The 21518-nt window shown below is 39.8% G+C and overlaps 1 protein-coding gene across 1 annotated transcript in view; it reads right to left on the reverse strand.

Annotated features, from left to right (window-relative positions):
- HPS3 (HPS3 biogenesis of lysosomal organelles complex 2 subunit 1) overlaps positions 1–21518 on the reverse strand; it is a 603825-nt gene that overhangs the window by 51525 nt on the left and 530782 nt on the right. Inside the window, exon 16 of the mRNA XM_044070618.1 lies at positions 4942–5032. Coding sequence (XP_043926553.1) covers positions 4942–5032 — 91 coding nt within the window. The remainder of the gene's footprint in view (positions 1–4941; positions 5033–21518) is intronic.

A 21518-nucleotide genomic window follows, 5' to 3' on the forward strand; every position in this document is an offset into this window, starting at 1 on the left:
ACCAAAAGAAAAATCCTCTGGAGGGGAAGCAGAGGGAATGGAATCCTCTGCATCAGAATCCTCATAAGTAGATAAGGGTAAATCCTGGTAGTCAGAAGTAACAGAGACATCAGATTCCTGATCAGAAGAATCACAAAGAAAATCAGTTCTAGGTCTCTTACAGGGGAAGGCTGGCTTCCCCTTATTAAGGTAATAAGGTCTTCAGCCATTCTAGTCATTTGTTTTTGAGGCATATGGGCCTGAGAATGAGGTTTGTTCGTCGGTTTTCTAGGCGTAGTGCGAGCTTTAGGCCTGAGGAATTCGGTATTCTTAGCTTGAAACAAAGTTGTCGGTTTAATATGAAAATCAGTAGGCCTGAATACACCCTCAGAAGCCGGTGCCTGCACAGCGGCTCCGGATCCATCCAAGGTAGAGACATCCGCAGGTTCCATAGTCGAAGAAGCATCTCGCGGCATACCGGACTCCGAATGGGTCTCAGTAGAGGCCTGCGAATCTGTAGTAGCGGGTATCAGGGGCTGCAAAAGCACCTCACTGAGTACCGACAGACCAGCGACTAGCTTAACAGAAGTGTCGTCGCCAGTTTTGGACCTATGCAGTCTGTCTCTGTCTTTATCCTTACATATTTGAAGATCGGTAGTCGGATGGCTTAATGAAGCCATTTCGGAGTACAAAGATTGAGAACTAAAGTATTCAGCTACAAAAATAGCCCAACGACAAATAGTTCGGACATTGAACAAGGCACAAAACCGACAGCGAGGGATGTCGTGGTCTGGGCCTAAACAGGTGATGCAGTAAGAATGAAAATCTCTATGAGGTATTTGCTTTCCACAGGCAAGACAATTATTAATTTTTTCTGACATCGGTTAGAACAAGAAAAAAGGATCCCCAATGGGGTACTTATCTTTCTGAAGACTTCAGGTCTGAAACTCGAAAACGAAAATTTCAGAAGTCGACCGACCGACACTTGCGAACTCCTTCTGCTTTGGGTACCGCATGGCAAGAAAGACTGATGTAATGGTGTCGGCTGCATGTTTTATACCCCTGATGTCATGGAAGAAGCGAAAGCATCCAATGCAGTAATCCGAAGACTCTGGTATTCAGGCCGGCTGAGGGCTACCTGCAGGCAGATAACCCAAATGTGATGAATGCAACAGTGAAACATGAAGAACATCTATGGTTCCTAAAGCTGCACCTGGTGTTTGCATACTATAAGAACAATGCTAATTTCTCCTCATTCAGCACACCAATCCACCACAGTGAAAAAGCAACCTGAAGCAGTGGTCTTCTCAACTCACTAACAAAAAAAAATGCTAAATCTCAAAAGTAATTTATCAGACTCTTGATTTACAAATCATATACTGTAGTAATGCAAAGTGTTTCTCCTGCTATAAATCAGCTAGCTAAAAGTACAAGATTTCCACTAAGTTTTGCTGTTATCTGTCTCAGGTTCATAGGCTCAATAGGTAATGTAATCTACAACCTGTACAATTCAATTGAAAAACAAACAAATCTGTTAGGGAAAAAATATAAAAAATAAAAAAACGTACAATAAGCTAGTTGCATAAGTGTGCACACCCTTAAATTAATACTTTGTTGAAGCACATTTTGATTTAATTACAGCATTCAGTCTTCTTGGGCAGGAGTCTATCAGCATGGTACATCTTGACTTGGCAATATTTGCCCACTCTTCCTTGCAAAAGTGCTCCAAATCTGTCAGAATGCGAGGGCATCTTTTGTGCACTGCCCTCTTCAGGTCACCCCCACAGATTTTCTATTGGATCGAGGTCTGGGCTCTGGCTGGGGCAGGGCCATTCCAAAACTTTAATTTTCTTCTGGTGAAGCAATTCTTTTGTTCATTTGGATGTATGCTTGGGGTCATTGTCATGTTGAAAGGTAAAATTCCTCTTCATCTTCAGCTTTCTCAGAGACGCCTGAAGTTTTTGGGCTAAAGGTGACTGGTATCTGCAACTGTTCATAATTCCCTCCACCTTGACTAAAGCTCCAGTCCCAGCTGAAGGAAAGCTACCCCAAAGCATGAGACTGCCACCACCATGCTTCAATGTGGGAATGTTCTTTTGGTGATGCAAAGTGTTGTTTTTGCGCCAAATGTACCTTTTGGAATTGTGGCCAAAGAGTTCAACCTTGGTCTCGTCAGACCATAACACATTTTCTTACACGCTTTTGACAGACTTGATGTATTGTTTTGCAAATTTTAGCCGGGCCTGGATGTTTTTCTGTGTAAGAAAAGGCTTCCGTCTTGCAACCCTATCCCATAGCCCAGACATATACAGAACACGGAAGACTGTTGTCACATGAAGTACACAACCAGTACTTGCCAGAAATTCCTGCAGCTCCTTCAGTGTTGCTGTAGTCCTCTTGACAACCTCCCTGACCAGTTTTCATCTTGTCTTTTTATCAATTTTGGAGGGATGTCCAGTTCTTTGCAACGTCACTGTTGTCCCATATTTTCTCCACTTTTTGATGACTGTCTTCACTGTGTTCCATGGTATATCCAATGCTGTGGAAATTTTTTTGGACCCTTCTTCTGACTGATAACTTTCAACAATGAGATCCCTTTGATGCTTTGTAAGCTCTTTGCGAACCATGGCTTTTGCTGTAGCAGGCAACTGAGTAATTTTTTTTAATTTATTTATTTTTTTTATTTTATTTATTTATTTCACATTTGTTAACTGGGATGGTCCAACTGGATACATGTCCATTTTCAGCAGAGTCCAGGGGAGAAAAGCTCCAAATTACATACACAAATTACAAATACTAGGAACATTGCACTTAGGTTATAGGTATTACAAAAATACATAGTCCAATAACTGAGGTTACAGACATACAAGCTGATTGCAGACATAGTAAATACAACCATCCATGAGGCCTGAGGCATACATTTCAATTCAAGTAATTGGTATTGATAACATATAACCTTGGGTTTAAGATATTTTATTTACACAAACAATACCATGAGTAGCTATCGTGAAGGATCTCCCTGGTTGGATGAAGAGGGATGGAGAGGCAAGGACATTTATTAAAAGGGAAGTGGAGGGATGTGTGGGGTACTAGTCAGGGTTGGTACAGGGACATATCCAGTGTGATTTGAGGTGGCTTTTAAGTTTGTATTTAAATATCCTTGCTGAAGACTCTAGGGTAAGGTCAGCTGGTAATGAGTTCCAGTTTTTGCCGACAGAGTTGGCGAAGAGGGAGTCGCCTGCAGCATGGTTGGATTTGATCGTAAGTACTAGGAGTTTGGTGGATGAGCGTAGTGTTCAATTGTTGCTGTAGGGGCAGATTATGTTTCTTAGGGCTGGAGTAGTGTCCGGATGGTGGAGCATTTTATGGGCAACTTTGAGCTGGTTGAGCTGTAGGAGGTGGGGTAGTTCCAGCCAGCCCAGGAGATTCAGGTTCTGGCAGTGGTGGGTATGGTAGGGTGTGCCAGTTGCAAATCTAGCAATGTGGTTGTAACATGATGACAATTTATTAAGATCGGTTTTGTTCAGGTGGGAAAAGAGATGGGAGGCATAAAGAAGGGTAGATAGAAGATGGAAGCGGGCAACTGCAATTCTAACCTGCGGGGTGAGGAATGATTCGATGCTATAGAGACTACCGAATTTTTTATTGAGAGTTTTTGTAGTTTGATTGATGTGAACATCAAACCTGAGGTTGTTGTCGATTGTGACACCCAACAGTTTAGTTTGGGTTGCTGGGGAGATGATGGTACCATTATTAGCGGTTATGTTGAACACTGCTGAGGTGGTCCTATTCGTTGGGGTGAAGAGAAGTAACTTAGTTTTGTTGGGATTTAATATTAGACGTTGGTTTAATAGCCATTTTTCAACCTTGTTGATGATAAATGTCAGGAAAATTCTTCTAGGACAGCTGAACTTTATTCAAGGTTAATCAGAGTCCCTTTAATTGATGGCACGTGTGTACCCAAGAAGACTGAATGCTGTAATTAAATCAAAAGGTGCTTCAACAAAGTGTTAGTTTAAGGGCGTGCACACTTATACAACTAGCTTATTGTACGTTTTTATTTTTTATATTTTTCCTCTAACAGATTTGTTTGTTTTTCAATTGAATTGTACAGGTTATAGGTCACATTAAAGGTAAGAAAAATTTTGAAATGATTTATTGTGGTCTAATTTTTTTATATCACAAAAACATGGCATTTTAACAGGGTACACTTTTTATATCCACTGTAAGTGGACCCATGTATGGGATAAAACATTTAGGAGCTGCCTCTGTCCATTACTAGTAGAGAGGGCAATCCTGGGGTAAATTTTCTGTTTCCCATCCATAGATCTAAACTGGACCTGAAAATGGACAAGGATGAACTTTGTTTTAAGTGGATGGGAAGTCTGTTCCATGGCAGTGGTATCCTCTGCAAAATATACCTGTCCCTCCAAACATTAATGCTGACATTGCAGAAGAGGTTTAAATCTCTATACCAAATATTTCTGATGGCATCTGACTTGCTGATGTGCAGTAAATTCATCATTAATGGGTCGGAGGATGCCTTGTATGCCAGACTTGGGTCACCTCTTAACAGTCTGTAGAATACTGCATATAGTGATATGCCTTTCAGTCGGTCCATGTAGGACATATTGTTTAGGCCTTGTATCCTTTTAGTAAGGTACTCTCTGGGTGCTCCTGTTGTTGCATGTTTCTGGACAGATGCATGCCATGGGGGCATTATATTCAATGACTGACCTAATGAGGGCTGAGTACAGGGGGCAATGACATCCCTATATCTAGACACAATCTCTTTGTTTATAAGTTGTGCGATATAGAAATATTAAACTGTGCAATACATTTGTTATACACAGATTAAAAGAGAAATTTTTCTCTAAGTCATACTCAAGTTTTCACTGGCATGTTATTGCATTCACAAATGGAGGACAGACAATTACATTTAAATGAGAACCTTTTATGTACCTTTCAGGGATGACACAAGAAGATGGCTTTCACATCCATTTCCTCTTATTCTTCTACAAAGTTCAGGCAACAATTTCTTCCACCAAAGAACCTAACAAAACAGAAATTGTCATCAACAACTAAATGGAGTAAAATCATTTGTAGCAAATATTTTAAAGTCATATTTGTTCTAGAACTATACAAAACTTCCCTTGATAGCAACTATAAGAATAAAAGTACATCTGTATAAGCAACTCTCCAGAGCTATAGATGCTGGAGCAGAAAAATCACAATTTTAATAGCATTCCTTATATATAGGATTTAACAAAGGCATATATGAGAACTTTTGGGCTAACTTCCAGAGCTTTCTCAGATGTTGCAGCAAGCATTATTCCTTCTTGTCAGATATCATCTGATGTACAGCATATATGGAGAGGACTCTCACACTGTACTTCAATTTACTTTGACAGACAGGCATTCAGTAGTGCACCCCTGTAGCAGCACAAAAATGCAAACTGTGTCCTCTGCATACAAGGTTCACAAGGACTGCTTTGTAATAGTACTCATCTACTGTATTTCCAAGACCTGTAAATGCAGCTCACGCAAAAAAAAAAAAAAAAAGAATCAAATGGTAAATGTCAAAAGTTAGTTATTTACAGGGGGCAAGTCCTCTGCACTCCTTGACATGGGAAAATGCACCCCAACACTTATACTAGCTCTGAGACTGGTATATCTCCTACTAAGGGGAATACTCCAAGGAAATGCAACCTTGGACTTCTTGAATGCAACAAGCACAATCTCCTACTTTGCACAATTCGTCTTGATATTACAAGGGTTATCTTTGCATTCCTCAAAATTTCAAAGGATTACCAGTTGGTAAGGGCAATACTCCCCCAAACAAGTAAAGATTATCATAATAAAGTTGCTTGACAGATTCCCCAAGAATGTGCACTATTTCCCCAGTTCACACAGTACTATCAATCTTAGACCAGCAAAAAATGGTAGAAGGCTAGTGAGGGAAAGTTTGTAGTATAGCAGAGGTCACCTACTTGAGCATCCTGTGTTATACGAGTTGTTTATATAACTGTACTTTCATCACAGGGATCACTGTTGCAACAGTCTACTGTATCAGTGAGAGAGTACTGCAACATTATAAGAAAGATGCCTTGCAGGGTGGCAAAGGCAAAACATGTAATCAAATAATTCCAAAAACAGCATAAAGCAGGACTATTAAAATAAAAACACTGCCAAGCCGTTGCAATAACTTTATTCATAAGTTAAACTTTTTGCACCTATTTTTGTATAACATAAAATCCAAAATATTAATTTTTCTTTTCCTCAAAATTCATTGCAAATTTCAGAGATGTAACTGTACCAGTGATATATTAAAAAAAAATAATTTAATCTCTCAGTTGTACCATTCCATAATATCAATAAATCATCTAAAAACCTAAAATAGGACACTATAAATTCATAAAATTCACTCTTAAAACATACTTCGTTTTCCAATACCACAGTACTATATTTGCATAAATGGGTGCAACTGCTGCTCCCATGGCCACTCCTCTCCTTTGTTTATAACAGTCACCTACAAAATATATATAATTGTTCCCTAAAACAATTTCCATTAAATTAACCAAGAGTTCCACTTTACTTTGATCCAACTCCATTCCATTGTATAACGCATCATGCAACCAATCTAAGCCTTGTATATTGGGTATAATTAAATACAGATCCTGACCATCTATAGTAACAAAAATTAGGTTCTCACCATCTTCTAAACTAGATAATTCACTTAAAACAATACAAGAATAATTAAGGAAATGTTTCTTGTCTTCAAAAAATGTTTTTAAAGTTTTATCAACAAACTTAGCTAAAGGCTTTGTTTTGAAAAACCCAGAATTAACAATAGGTCTCAATGGTGGCTTGTGAATTTTAAGGATGATAAAAATTGAAGTGAAGGTATAATAGTTTTTTTTTTACATCTAAATAATGCAAGATAGTTTCCAAAATGTCATTATTAATATAATAATCATTATGTGTCATACCAATCCTATTATAGTTACATTTACTTCATTACAAAAACTCAATTCAAAATAAGTATCATTATTTAAATACTGGTACATTCTAATAGAATAATCAAAATAATTCATCAAAACGACCCCACCTCCTTTATCTGGTTTCATGACTCTAAGATCTTTATTTCTCACCAAATCTTTAACATTTGGTTTTGTTTTAAAGTTAGATTAAAAAAATGTTTCCTTTGTGTAATTTGTCCACATTGCAAATCTCTTTCTCACACATTTTTTCTAATGTCATAACAGGAGGAAGTAAAGGCAGACTGTTGGTCCATTTAATATCAGTATCATTCACCCCAGCATCATTCTGAAAATGCATTTTTAAATGTAACTTTCTAGTAAACATTTTTAATTCCAACAAAATATTAACCATATTTAGAGACGTACTACGTACAAAAGTAAGCCCTTTCCTAAAAATATTAAAATGTTTCTGAGTAATAACAACATCACTGTAATTAAAAATCTTAAAGCCATTTTGCCATAAATAACATCAGATGTCGCCAAATTATCTAGAGCATTCTGTCCACAATTATCCTGTTCCTCCCGCTCCCTTTTCCCTTCCACTTCCCTTTCCCTGAAGGGTGATAATTCTCATGGAAATTGTCCACCATTCCAGTCTCCCCCTTGTCTCCCTCATACTCTGTAACTAGGGTGACCTTGCTGGTCACGGGAGGGGGGGTAGTTGTGTAGTGTTAGGGGAAGAGGTTGAAACTCAAAAAAATGATTACTACTGTTATTGTTACCAGTATTATTATTATTATTCATTTAAAAAAATTCACCATCATTCCCTTCCATTATATCCTTTCCATTATTTGCATCTCCCCTACAACGGGAGGAAGCTCCACCATTTCTTACAAAACTTCCTGTCCTTTAACCCTGTGCCTTCCAATTGTTTTGCATTTCCCCATACTTAGGTGATGGATATGCCCTTTTGGTTTGGTATGCTGTTTTGTCACACAAAAAGTTCTTTTCTCTTAATAATGATATCACAGTGAGCGTCAACCTTTTTAAAAACCTGCTCATACTGGGAGGTATGCATATCAAGTAAATGATCATTAACAATCTCCTTTTGTATTGTAGCAATTTCTTTTGTCAAACTAACCAATATCCTATTATTGCCTTAATCAGCAATTTCATATATTATATACCCATTTTGCCAAATAATTCTAAAAGTTCATAGTGTAGGTTAGAACCAGTCTCTAATCAATTTTTTAACACAGATTTCAGTCTTTGCTCTAATCAATTTAGGTATTTACAAAGTCTAATGCTTTTCAGAACTCAGACCATAGCTATAGAACCTTCAAAAAAACATTGTCTAATTGCAGATTCCTATAACAAAAAAGAGGTCCTTCACAAACTTTAATTTTGTTCAGTAAACAAAGTCCCCCCAATGGGTATCTGAATTAGAAGTCTTTAGCCATTTCAGCATTGGTTTATGCTGAAGCCATGCATTCAGTACCAAAACACACAACCATTAAGTAGCTCTAAGCTGAGTATGAACTTAAAATAGCAATTGCAACCAAAATAACTGCAAATCTTGCTTTAACTATGTCAGGATGTTAAGCACTAACACCTAACAGTGTTTTGAGCTAGTACACAGTAATACTATACTCTGTGATCCACAAGAAATATCTAATATCTTACTTGATGCATTTAGTGCAGATTTGACTCCAAGCACAGTTATAGCTATCCCACAGGTTCTACAATCCCAGCTGCTCCCTTTAATAACTATGGAGCAAGTTTTCTCAGCCTTTCAAAAACTAAGAATACTTCATCCATAGACCCTGACAGCTTACCAAATTGTGTGATTAACAGTGCCAAATATGGCCTTTCCAAACCCCTACTTAAATTCTTTAATCTAAGCTTCTCCATTGATTACATTCCTGAAGCTAGGAAAAAAGCTATTGTAATGCCATTACACAAGGACGGCCCAATCACAGAACTTGGTAAATACAGACCCATTAGTCTCACTAACCTCATATGTAAAGCTATGGAGTGCATTACATCAGACTTCATTAATCTGGACATTAACAATCTCTTAGCCCTGGAGCTTCACCAATTTGGCTTTATCAAAGGAAGGTCTTGCCTCTTTTAACCTCAATAATTTCTTTGAAAAAGTAGGCAAAGCAGCGGACAGTCATTGTGCGGTGCATATAGCATATCTACAACTGGCCATGGCCTTTGACACTATTCCCCATGCAAGCATTACTGTTAGACCTGTAAATCTGAATATAAATCCTTACATTGTGTGATGGATAGCTAACTGGCTGCCTGACAGAACTCATGTGGGAAGACTAGCAGGTGCCACTTCTGAAAGCAAAACAGTTATCAGTGGTGTACCACAGGGCTCAGTTTTGTGCACACTCCTATTTGGCATATATTTCTCAGATCTTCAGCCCAGCATGTCTGGCCAACGGTTAACTAAGTCTGCAGATGACTATAAATTGGGCTATGTTATTTGATCTTTCCCTGAATCACAATTGCTCCAACATGACTTAGACCATGTTAACAATTGCTGCAAGAACAATGTTCTCAAATTAAATGTAAAAAAAATGTAACATAGTTAATTTTGGTAAACAAAACAGTTTAATTTACAGTGTAGGAGATGGACCCCTCCAATCAGACACTATTTTAAGGACCCTGCGTAGACTTGTTGATAATTCCTTATCATCTGACCATCATGTCTCCACAGTAGTTTGGATAGCATTTTATCTGGCCCATCTAACTTCCAAAGGCCTCTCCACTAGATCCAGTGAAGTCATAATTCCCCTTTACTCATATTTTCTCAGTCCCATTATTGAATATAATGCACCTTTTGGCATGTATTTAATCAAAATATCACACAACTTGAGATATCTCAGAAATTCATAACTAAAAAGATCAATGGCTTCAAAAATCTTGGTTATTAGGAGAGACTGGCAGCCCCTTCTCTGTAATCAGTCTCTTTCAGACTCCATGGAGATTTTTATCTATCCTTTTGTGTCACGAAAGAGCCAAACCTATTCGAGCTCCTATTCCTTCATAGCACTAATAGTATATGAAATACTAGGTTAAAGGAACTAAACTTTCATCAGTAGACAAATAAGAAACACTGGTGAGAAATTCATATCCCAACACATCTCTCACCTCTAGAACAAACTTCAATTATGTGTCAAGCAGAGTAGCCATCAAGATAAACCTGGATAACTGCATGGGCAGCTCAAATTCTGTCCTGGTCTATCCTGCCTTGCCCTCCTTGAGACTAGAGGGAAATTCTGACTAGGGTTTTTTGGCTAGCCTTGAAATAGTCTGCAGACCAATTACTTACCTATGAACCTACGGAACACCATATAAAGCTCACTGGACACCAAAGCCTGTAGCAGCAACCATTGGCTCATCCAGACATGCACCATGTATGTCACACAGTACATTTATTAAAAATAATTTATTTTGTGCAATGAGATGTGCTACAATTCAAATTTAAAAGAAAAACTGGCAAGTATAAAATGTTATACAGCTAAATGTTTTGTTAGTTTTTTTTGCATTTTGTTTATTTTCTTAAGTCTTTCATTTCATGATTCATATATTTTTTCTTTTTCAGTGTTGAAAAGGTATACTGTTCAGAACCAACTGTCTAAGGATGGAAGGAGGAGCTACATTCTGGAAGATGACATATAATTCCAAAAGCCTGGGTACACCTCTAGCTGTGACATCTTTCTGGCTGAAGTGATCGCCACCAGGAATAGTGTTTTTCATGAGAGGAACTTACAGAGTAGTGAAGCACTGGACTTAAAGGGTAACAGTGTCAATTTCTACAGGACAAACTTCACGTCAAAAAGGCAGGGGTAAAGGACTGCAGATAAAGGAACTCTTTAAAACCAGTTTCAATCATCAGTGTAAGGTCTGTGGAGGTTCTGTGAGTAAGCACACTGAAATGGCTGGCAAGTACATCTTAACAAGTATATATCAAAGGCCCTAGGTGAAGAGTTTTGCTACAGACTACAGTACTTGAGACTATGAAATCTGTTTGGGGTTAATGTCCCCCAGAGTGGTGTATATAACATCATTATATGCATTTCCTCTGCTGATGAATGAAAATGTACCAAACAGAGAACCTCTTCCATCTGGCCAGGTGTGTGACCCCCTAGGTTTCTTTGCTTTCTGCAACATATTTACCACCTCCTCTGGTAGCCTGTCCTTCAGTATTACTAGGCTAACAGGATCCCTGCGCCAAGTCACAGGGTCCTCGTGTTTCATGTGTCACATTTCCACTCTCTTGTGTTAGCAGCCTACTCTTCTGATACAAGATAACTGGCTTTTGCTGGATCACAAAGACTTCAGGGAACATCCATGGCTACCATGTCCAATAAGGGGTGATCAGTAGAATTCTCATCCTTCCTTTCTTCATGTTTTGCAACACTCTTGGAATTAGGAATAATGAAGGAAAAAAGTACAGCAGGATTGTCCTCCATGTTAAGATGAGGTATCAAATGTCCAGGCTTTCAACCAGGGAATTTAAAATAAAATATCCAAGTTGGTAATTTTCTGCTGAGGCAAAGAGATTCACCAGGGGACGATTCACCTATGGGAGAGTTCAACAAGAATTTTCAGATCTAGCTTACTGTTGTTCATAGGTTCATAGGTGTGTACTAGGCTAATGGCTCTGGGGGCCTTTACAAGCCTAGCCCATAGGATTACCCTGGCATCATGCCACCCGTCCTTAGTTCCCAGTGCCTCTGTCGAGTAAAGCCATTGGAGTGATGCCTGTGGTGAATTTTTTATTTCCCATTCACCCATCAAGATTTCTCTTGAAGAGGGCCAGTGAGGTGCTCTGGTTGACATGTACGGGAAGTCTATTCCATAGCATGGACAGTCTCTGGGTTATGAACCTGTCCCTCCAGCATGTTCTGTTGATTGTGGTAATGAGGTTGAGGTCTCTGGAGCATGTGGTGCAGAGGGATTGGGATTTCTTTAGATGTAGCATTTCTAACAGAGCTGGGTCAGACATGGCTTTGCAAGTCAAGGAGGGATCATAGGTGATATGAGAAAGAGAATAGTTGGGAGTTTTTTTAGTCTGCCCATATAGGACAAATGTTTAAGGCCTAGGATCCTCTTTGTGAGGTACTTTTGCGGCCTCTCCAGTTGTTGCAGGTGTTTAGTGAGGCACATGCCAAATGGTGCATTGTACTCAATGATTGGCCTAATGAGGGAAGAGTAGAGGGAGACAATGATCTCTTTCTTCCTGGATGCAAAACCCTTAGTAATGAGATGTGCCACATAGAAGGACTTTCTGACCACAGTAGCAATGTGGTGGTCAAAAGAGAGGTTGCTGTCAACCTGTGTTCCCAGATCTCTTATAATGCCTTCTGTGTTCAGTGGACTATCATTGATGTGACAATTCATGGGAATCAGGTTTTTCCAAAAGGGGATGACACATATTTTGGCATTGTGCTTCAGGCCATGGTTCTGACACCAGTTATTGGTCTCAGTGAGGCCTTTGTGTAGGATGTCAACATCACTTGAGGAGTTAACAATAGCTCCCAACTTCCAATAGTCTGCAGTATTTGTCAGCCAGAGTCCCTCCATGTTGGTCTGGACACCAGAGAAGTAGGTACCAAACAGGAGAGGACCCAGGACCGAACCCTGTGGGGTGACAGATGCAGGCCATCTCTGGCAAAGTATCGAGGTCTGTCAGTTATGTCATCCCAGGCAGACAGATACTGGATCCCCTTAGAATGAGACCAGAAACTTAGCCAATTGTTGAAGTCAATCATTTTCTGCTTGTACTGTGGTATCATTCTGGGTGATGGCAGGATGCTGCTCAGGGCTAAGGTCATACCCGCCTGTGCTATATAATCCAAGAGCTCCTCCATGTCTCTTTTCATGGAGTCCAGGGAGGTACATCTCAGGTCATTCACACTCACATGTACAATGACAGAGTCCTATTTGTACCTGTTGTTGAGGGACCTGAGTGTGTGCGTTATGTGGCGGATCCTGGAGCCTGACAGCTTACTTTCTCCTTATTCAACCTAGTGACTGTGACATCAGTGTGCCTCACTATCAAGTCACCTATGACTAGTGTTTTGGACATGCTGATATGCCTTAGGGGCTTTGGTTGAGTGGCATGCTGTTTAGCAGAGTTATGTGTTTCGTGATTAGTATTGTGTTGTGGTGGTTGAGTGCATTTTTGCCTTGGCGGTCTCTGCTGTTTAGGTAAATTTTTATTGAGAGCCTCTCTGAAGGTGGGTGTGTGGTTTGTGTTTTTTTGTGAAGGCAGTGCTGGTGTGTGTTCTGGAGGACTATGTGTTCCATGTGGTGTGGTACAAGTGTTGACCTTCTCCTCTTGACCAGCAATTCCGGTCTTGGCTGGAGAGTGCATGGCTTCCATTTTAGATATATAAGTGCATCTCTCGCAAGTCTGAGTGTTGGGAGGTAAGAGGAGAGGGTTGTCAGTGTACATGAGGCAGTTGTTACATTGCCTCAGGGTGCCCAATTCACCAGGGTAATAGGAGAATACAAAGGGAACTGACCTTAGACATGCCTGGAGGGGTAGGGATTAATAATAAGTACTAGAGCTGTTTCCTTGTAGAATGTTTAGTGCTGGTAGCACTTTTGTGTGCTACAATAATTGCTACAAGAAGTCTTGTAAAGTGCTAGACTAATAAGCTAATAAAAGTGCAGGAGAAGAGAGAACTACTAGATCTAAGGAAAAATTGAAGAGCAGACTTTGGCACTGCTCAGAAGCTTACAAACAGTCCTGGATACAACAAATCTGTATCTGGACTAGACTAGTAAAAGGGAAGGTGGGAAACAAGTGCAAATGTGGGCTTTTCAACCAGAAAGTTGAAAGAGATGGAAAAACTTGCTAAACGGCCAATAAACTACAATTCCTGGGCCAGAAACCACTCCTCTTGTGGTAGATAGGCTACCTAGTGCTTACCACTCCCACTGATAAGCTAGAAGGCTTCCCTCCAACACTGAAAGGCTTGGTGGGCTCAGAAGCTTACATACAGTCCTGGATATAGCAAATCTGTATCTGGACTAGTCTAGTTACAGTAAAGGCGGGAAAAGTGCAAACACAAGCTTTTAAACCAGAAAGTTGAAAGAGATGGAAAAACTTGCTAAACGGCCAATAAACTACAATTCCTGGGCCAGAAACCACTCCTCTTGTGGTAGATAGGCTACCTAGTGCTTACCACTCCCACTGATAAGCTAGAAGGCTTCCCTCCAACACTGAAAGGCTTGGTGGGCTCAGAAGCTTACATACAGTCCTGGATATAGCAAATCTGTATCTGGACTAGTCTAGTTACAGTAAAGGCGGGAAAAGTGCAAACACAAGCTTTTAAACCAGAAAGTTGAAAGAGATGGAAAAACTGCTCAAACAGCCAATATACTACAATTTCTGGGCCAGAAACCACTCCTCTTGTGGTAGATAGGCTACCTAGTGCTTACCACTCCCACTGATAAGTTAGAAGGCTTCCCTCCAACACAGAAAGGCTTGGAGGGCTCAGAAGCTTATAAACAGTCCTGGATACACCATATCTGTATCTGGACTAGAGTAGTTACAGGAACTAGACTAGTTACAGGAAAGGCAGGAATTTTTTTTTTTTTTTTTTTTTTTTTTAGTAAAGTGGAAAGGGTGAAAGGAGGAAAGAAGATAATTCAAGGTTAAGAAACTAAGTGGGTTGGCCTTCTCAAATGTTCCCTCTGTATTAGGTAGAATGAGCTAATGACACTAGACTGGGAGAAGTGTCCCAGATCAAATTTACAGTAGGGGCGGGGAATTACAAAGCTACCAAGTATAATATCAGGATACCAATATAGAGGGAGGGTGGCAAACTAAATCAGTTATATGAAACACTCCTTGGCAAGAAATCAGAACAAACAAACACAAACAGATGTTTAACAAACTGAGACAATTTCCAGTTAATATCTCACACACACATTGAAACTAGCTAGAAAAGATTTACAAACAGTGTGAAACTTTATTTACCAAAACCTGTGAGGCAGACAATTTTAATACAACCATGCAGATTAGTTTATATCTATAAAATGCAGTAAAAAGTTAAAACTAGTTAAGGAAGTTACAGTTAAAAGACTTAATGGCATTTATAAACCCTTATTGACTATAAAACACCATCAGTTGAACCAAGGCACCAACACCCACTCACCAACAGAAGGGTGTTCTGTAATCCACTTGGACAAATCTTCATATTGTGGTCCGAAACTCATTTTGACATTTAATTCATCTAGTTACCAATGCATTGAGAGCATAAAGAAAAATTGGGCATTATTTATGAGAAATCCCACTTTTGCATCTAAAGTTGGTGACCACCCCATCATTACGTTTAGAAGGGGGTAAGAACTTGAAGTCACTGTTAGAATAATCTGTTTCTAACTTTACGAGAACTGTTGGCATGTACAAATGCCAAAGCTGCAATTATTGTAAATACATAATAGAGACTAACAGAGTCACCACACAGAACTTTCAATGTTAAGTTAAGGAGTAGGTATAATTGTAACTCCAAAATGGTGGTGTATATGGCAGTATGTCAAGGTTGCCCTGCGTTCTATGTTGGAAAACCTGAGCGTAGGCTCCGTGAACGCATTTATGAACATCAATATGCAATAACTAGGAACAAATTGGACAATGCACTAGCTAAACACATTTCAAAACATTAGAACCATAGTTTCAAATTTTTAGTAATAGACCAGGTGAATAATGCCAGAAGGGGGGCACCCTTACACCTCTTGTTAGAAGAATTAGAACTAACCTGGCAAATCAAACTGAATGCCTGTATCTTTCCAGGTCTCAATGAGTCCTGCTCTATAAGCAGTATTCTTAAACTGAAAAGTTTGAAAAGGTGAGGGTAAGATATCATGGTTAAGTAACTTCCTTGGCTTACCATTAATGAACTATGTATACATCTGTAACTTGCTTACATATATTTGTCAGTTTTACTTTATTTGTTATATAAGTTTAAATTTTATTATGAGCTTTGGTTTGTGAACTTTTGTTCATTTTTAAGTTTATGCTTTTGTTATGAAGTTTCTTTAGTGTGTTTGGCAATCGCTGTTCCAGTTATTCACGGAGGGTTTTGCATAAAAGTCTACTTTGAGCTCACTTCATGGTGTATGCTAACAATCAATGCAGCAACCCTAATTAATTATCTTCATTAATTGTGTGTTATGATTGGTTCATTACACTAGTTTAAATGTTTTTAAAGGAAGTTTTTAAAAGGTTTTTTGTATGTCTGAAGAAGTCTGCACACAGTGCAGACGAAAAGCGCTTTATTAAATTGTTTTCTGGTGAACATTAGCTTTTGACTTCGCTTAATACTGCAAACCTTCGTTTGGATATTTTGGTGTTTATTTTTGTCTACATTTCCAGTTTGTTATGGTTTCAGGTTTTGCAAGTAGCCCTAGCGACTTCTCGGCTAATGCTACACTGGAACTTCTTAAGGGCTGTGATAGTGCTGTAACTCCAGCACCAGCTTCGGTTTCCAACCTTGTTAATGCCTCCATCCTGGATTCTCTCTTATCGAGGATGGATTCTTTGTGTGCCAGGTTGGAGCAGCTTGACACACAACAACGAGCCCTCCATGATTTGCTTCCAACTACCAGAGAAGACAACAACTGAGCCGAAATGGCGGGATGTTTAAACACTTCTTCTACTTTACCGGCAGTACAAATCTGCCATCAACCAGCAGTACTAACTAAAAATTCACCGGTTGTAGAAAACAACTGTGAGGCTGTGGGCCGTCAGCCTCTTAGTATGGGAACTAGTCAAGCAGATGCGACCAGCTCAACAAACAATCCAGCAGGGACTCGTATGCAAGAACTTTGTAATAAGTCCATTGACAACGGCAGTAATTATATGAGTGTTCCAGTGCTTGGTGCTTGGTTAGCGGACACGTTTACTTTTACATCTTCAAATGATATACGACCAGAAGGCAGCTAAGGTAACCCTTCAGATTTTAATCTAACACCTGATATTGTGGACAAACTCAAAGACTTAGATAGCTTGCTGGTTAAGCTTAAGAAGCTACAACTTGAAATTTCGTATTTTCGTGAGTGCCTCTCGTGTAAGATTGTCCCTAAAGGGTTACGGCGCTCCCAGTTTCCAACTGTTATAGTTACTAATTCTGACTTTTATAATGAATTGGTGGCTCTGTTTGACCGGCAAGGCTTCGAATTACTCAAAGTGATGATCAAGCATTACACTATATGGGTTAATGATCTCAACATCAGGGTTACGGAGTTAGATTCTAGCATCAAACATCACACTGAATTTGGCCACTACAAATACGAATACAGCCGTATTTTTTCTAGTATCTACAAATATTTGGGTAAGCTTAAGAACAATAAAGTTAAAAAGCTGGACCCTGACCTTAAATCATACAAAGATAATACTGCATATCCTATTTTATCAGCTGCACAAGTATGGCATGGTTTTAACCGTCCACTGAATGGAGCCCCTGCACATGTAGTTGAAAATGTAGTTACACATGTGATTTAAAATGACAACTTGAGGGCTAACACCAACAATGCCTCACATAATGAGAACTTGGGTCCAAATAATGACAATCTACAGTCACAAAATGAAGTGAGGAGAAGTGAGAGGTTACACAATCGTAATCAATCACAAGGTACCCCCACACAACAGAATTCAAATTTTCGGGATGCCCATCAGACCGGAACCAGGACCAAACAATATAACAACTTTGCCCAAAGCAGGGCGAACAAGCAGAGGTCCAAGACATACAGGACTTAACTTTTATGGACTGTGCAGTATTCAGAGACTTTGATCTAACTGTTGACCTTGTCACACTCTCTGATGCCAGCATTGATTTTGACAATCACAATCTCCATTTAGTGAATAATAATTCTCACTTCACTGATAATAGCTTAACTATAAGTGACTTGGAACTGTATGATGGTGATTACTTGGACCATAGATTAGACAAAAGTGTCATTAGGTGGGAAACAACTAAGCCTGGCATTATTATAAATTCTACAGGTGATTTCAAAATGTGTAATTTTTCTTTGGTTGCTGTCTCTGCTGACCTTGTTGAATTTCTATCAAAAGGTTACACATACGTCCCCGAACAGAAATTTGACTTGGTTAATACTATCATTGACGTTAAATTGTTTTCACGGAAATTGAATTTTAACTTGATGATGGGTGCCAGTGTTGATAGAATAGATATTGACCCATTTAGAATTGCCAGTACATATAACCCCCCCTTGCACCCACTAGTACAGATTTTTGAGCAGATGTGCGAGTTAGACATCGGGCAAGGGGTTAAGCAGACTTATAAGTCTAAAAGGAACGACCATATTAGTAAAGTTGAACGTGAACACCTTGATTATATTCGAATGCAAGATATACGCATTTGTAAGCCCGACAAGGGTGGCGGGCAGGTAATTTTTGATAATCCAGACTACCATGAACTTCTAGACAGTCCTTTATACTTACTTAGTTCACTTTCAGAGGTTAATAGAGCATATAGATCCATAAAGAGCAGCATAGAGGACATGTTTGTTGAAGGTAGGACTGAACAAAAAATGTTCAATTACATGACCACTTCTTTCCCAAAGTTTCCGTACCTTTTCGGTATACCAAAAAATTCTTAAAAGCGTCACTGATCCTCCAATGAGACCATTAGTTGATGGTCGTGGTTCCCCTACCTACCCATGCACCAAGTTTGTTGACTCTATACTACTGAAATATCTTGTTTTTGAAACTCAGATTTGCAAGGACTCTTAGTCTTTCCTTGAGAAAACTGACAAGCTAGCATTTGATACAAGTAACAACTTCCTCACGGTCGACGTGAAGGACCTTTATATGTGTATACCACATGATACTGGCATTGAATGGGTCATTTTAGTGCTCAAGAAAAATGGAGCCACCAAAATGGAAATTTTTGTGGTCGTAGAACTACTTGAAATAATTTTGTATAATAACTTTTTCATGTTTGGTGAGAATTTTTACTTGCAAAAAGTGGGTGGTGCCATGGGCTCCCCTTGTGGGGCGAGCATAGCTAATGCAGTCATGACGCACTGGGAAACCAAGTTTGTGTTTATGGATCCTGAAATAATGAAACACATCACATTTTACACCTGCTATTTGGACAACATTTTTATTTTAATCAAAGGTGATGTCAACATCAGTAACATGATGTTGGATAAATTTAACAACTCTACACACTTCTTGAGCTTCCCTTCTTCTTATAGTGACGTAACTACAACTTATTTAGACATTTTATTGTCAAAAAATCATGAAGTGTGTAATTTTGTAGCTAACATTCATAGGAAAAACACATACTCGAATTCCTTCTTGCATTTTACAAGCTGTCACCCTAGTCATCAGAAACAATCAGTGATAAAAGGTCAACTTGTTAGAGCATCCCGTATAGTGAGTCAAGATGATGACTTCCGCAAAGAATGTGAACTACTTACGAGTATGTTCACACATAGGGGATACCCCATAAAACTCCTTAATGAACTAGTTAAGGAATAAGAAGTTATGTACCTACCATAACGTTCCATGTTAGTTGTCTTCATCTCGCCTTCTTTCTTGCTGGATGGGTTCAGAGCCGATCCTCGGCTCCGACTCGGCCTTTTACTAAAGCTTGAGAGCTATTTACCGGCTCGAGGCCTCCCCTTATCCCACAATGCTAGGCATCAGATATCCAGATCTCATTTGGTAGAGCTAACACCATGGAAAAAACACCTGTTCCCACCACAAGGTTTACCTACAGTGCTACAAACAGAGGAGGACGTAACCTAAAAAAAAAAAAAAAAAGAGTCAACCATAGGAAGAAGGCCGCAAAAGGGATTCTTCTCGGTCCTAACCAGGCTAGGGGGATGGAGGGTGGGACGCAAGAAAGAAGGCGAGATGAAGACAACTAACATGGAACGTTATGGTAGGTACATAACTTCTTAATGTTAAGTTGTCTATCCCGCCTTCATTCTTGCTGGATGGGACAGCGTCCCTAGCACCTTAGCCCTGGGTGGCTCATTGAAACAGACTCTTGAGCACAGTGGAACCAACATTAGCTCGACTCCTGGAGGCCATATTCAACTTGTAATGCGAAATGAAGGTATGAGGAGTGGCCCATGTGGCTGCAGCACAAATAGATTCCATTGGAAGTCTAGCCTGAAAAGCTACCGACGTAGCCAATGCTCTGGTGGAATGAGCTTTTAGTTTTGTAGGGAGTTCTTTATGTCTCAGTTGGTAGATCAAGGTAATAATAGAGGCCAGCCACCTGGACAAGGTTACCTTAGAAACTGGCAGGCCCTGCTTGCCCTCAGCATAGGACAGGAAGAGTTGATCTGATTTTCTTGTCTGTTTGGTCCTATCCAAATAAAAACGTAGTTGCCTGTGAACGTCCAAATAGTGTAACTTTTGTTCAGCTCTGTTTGAATAATTAGGAAAAAAGACAGGAAGATCAATAGCCTGATTGAGATTTGTCTCTGAGGGTATTTTGGGTAAAAAGGAAGGATTAGTCCTGAGTGAAACTCTATCTTTGTGAAAAATAAGATAAGGAGGACAAATAGAAAGGGCTTGAAGTTCCGATACTCTTCTGGCTGAGGTGATGGCTACTAAGAAGAGAGTCTTCCAGGAGAGTAACTTTAAGGAACAAGAAGCCGCAGGTTCAAAGGGAGGGAGAATCAAAGAAGTTAATATAAAGTTCAAATCCCACGGAGGGGGGGGGATCTTTAACCGGGGGTCTAAGTAAAATAGTCCCCTTAAGAAAGGCCTTACAAAGTTTGTGGGACATGATAGTGGACTCTGATAGGCCAACGTGAAAATTTGCGATAGCAGCCAATTGGACCCTAATGGTGGCAGACGAGGAACCTGTTCGAAAAAGTTCCGCCAAAAAATCTAAAACATTATGGACAGGGGCTGTAAAGGGGTCTATCTTCTTAGCCTCTGCCCAGAAATTAAAACGTTTCCACTTACTAGCATAAGTCTTCCTAGTAGAAGATTTGTGCGAAGAAAGTATGATTTCACGCACTGGCTGAGAAATATGTGGAAGACTGGCTAAGGTTGGAAGTGGAGCAACCAAGCTGTGAGGTTGAGAGACTGAAGGGATTGGTGCAGCCCACCCGACTGATGGACCAAGAGGTCTGGCACTGGGTCCAGATTCCAGGGCTGCTCCAGCAGGTGACGATGCAGGAATGGGAACTAAATTTGTCAAGGACAGTAAGGAGCAATGAGGATCATCCTGGATCCCAAAGCGGTCGCTTTCTGAATCAGTTTTGGAATTAAGGGAAAAGGAGGGAATGCATAGAGAAGACCCCGGGGCCAATCGTGAACTAAAGCATCTCTGGGGGAATGGCCTGGGAGGGGGAAGAGAGTGAAGAAGTCGCTGCACTTGCTGTTGAGAGGGGTTGCAAAAAGGTCTTAGCAAGGTTGACCCCATCTGTGGAAAATTTTGTCCGCTACTAACTGATTGACAGACCACTCGTGAGGCATAAGGATTGCTCTGCTTAGCCTGTCCGCTATGACATTGGACTTCCCGGGGATGTGCG

Source organism: Protopterus annectens, chromosome 4.part1, assembly GCF_019279795.1.
Source record: "Protopterus annectens isolate FY-2018-M chromosome 4.part1, PAN1.0, whole genome shotgun sequence".
Taxonomy (NCBI): Eukaryota; Metazoa; Chordata; order Ceratodontiformes; family Protopteridae; genus Protopterus; species Protopterus annectens.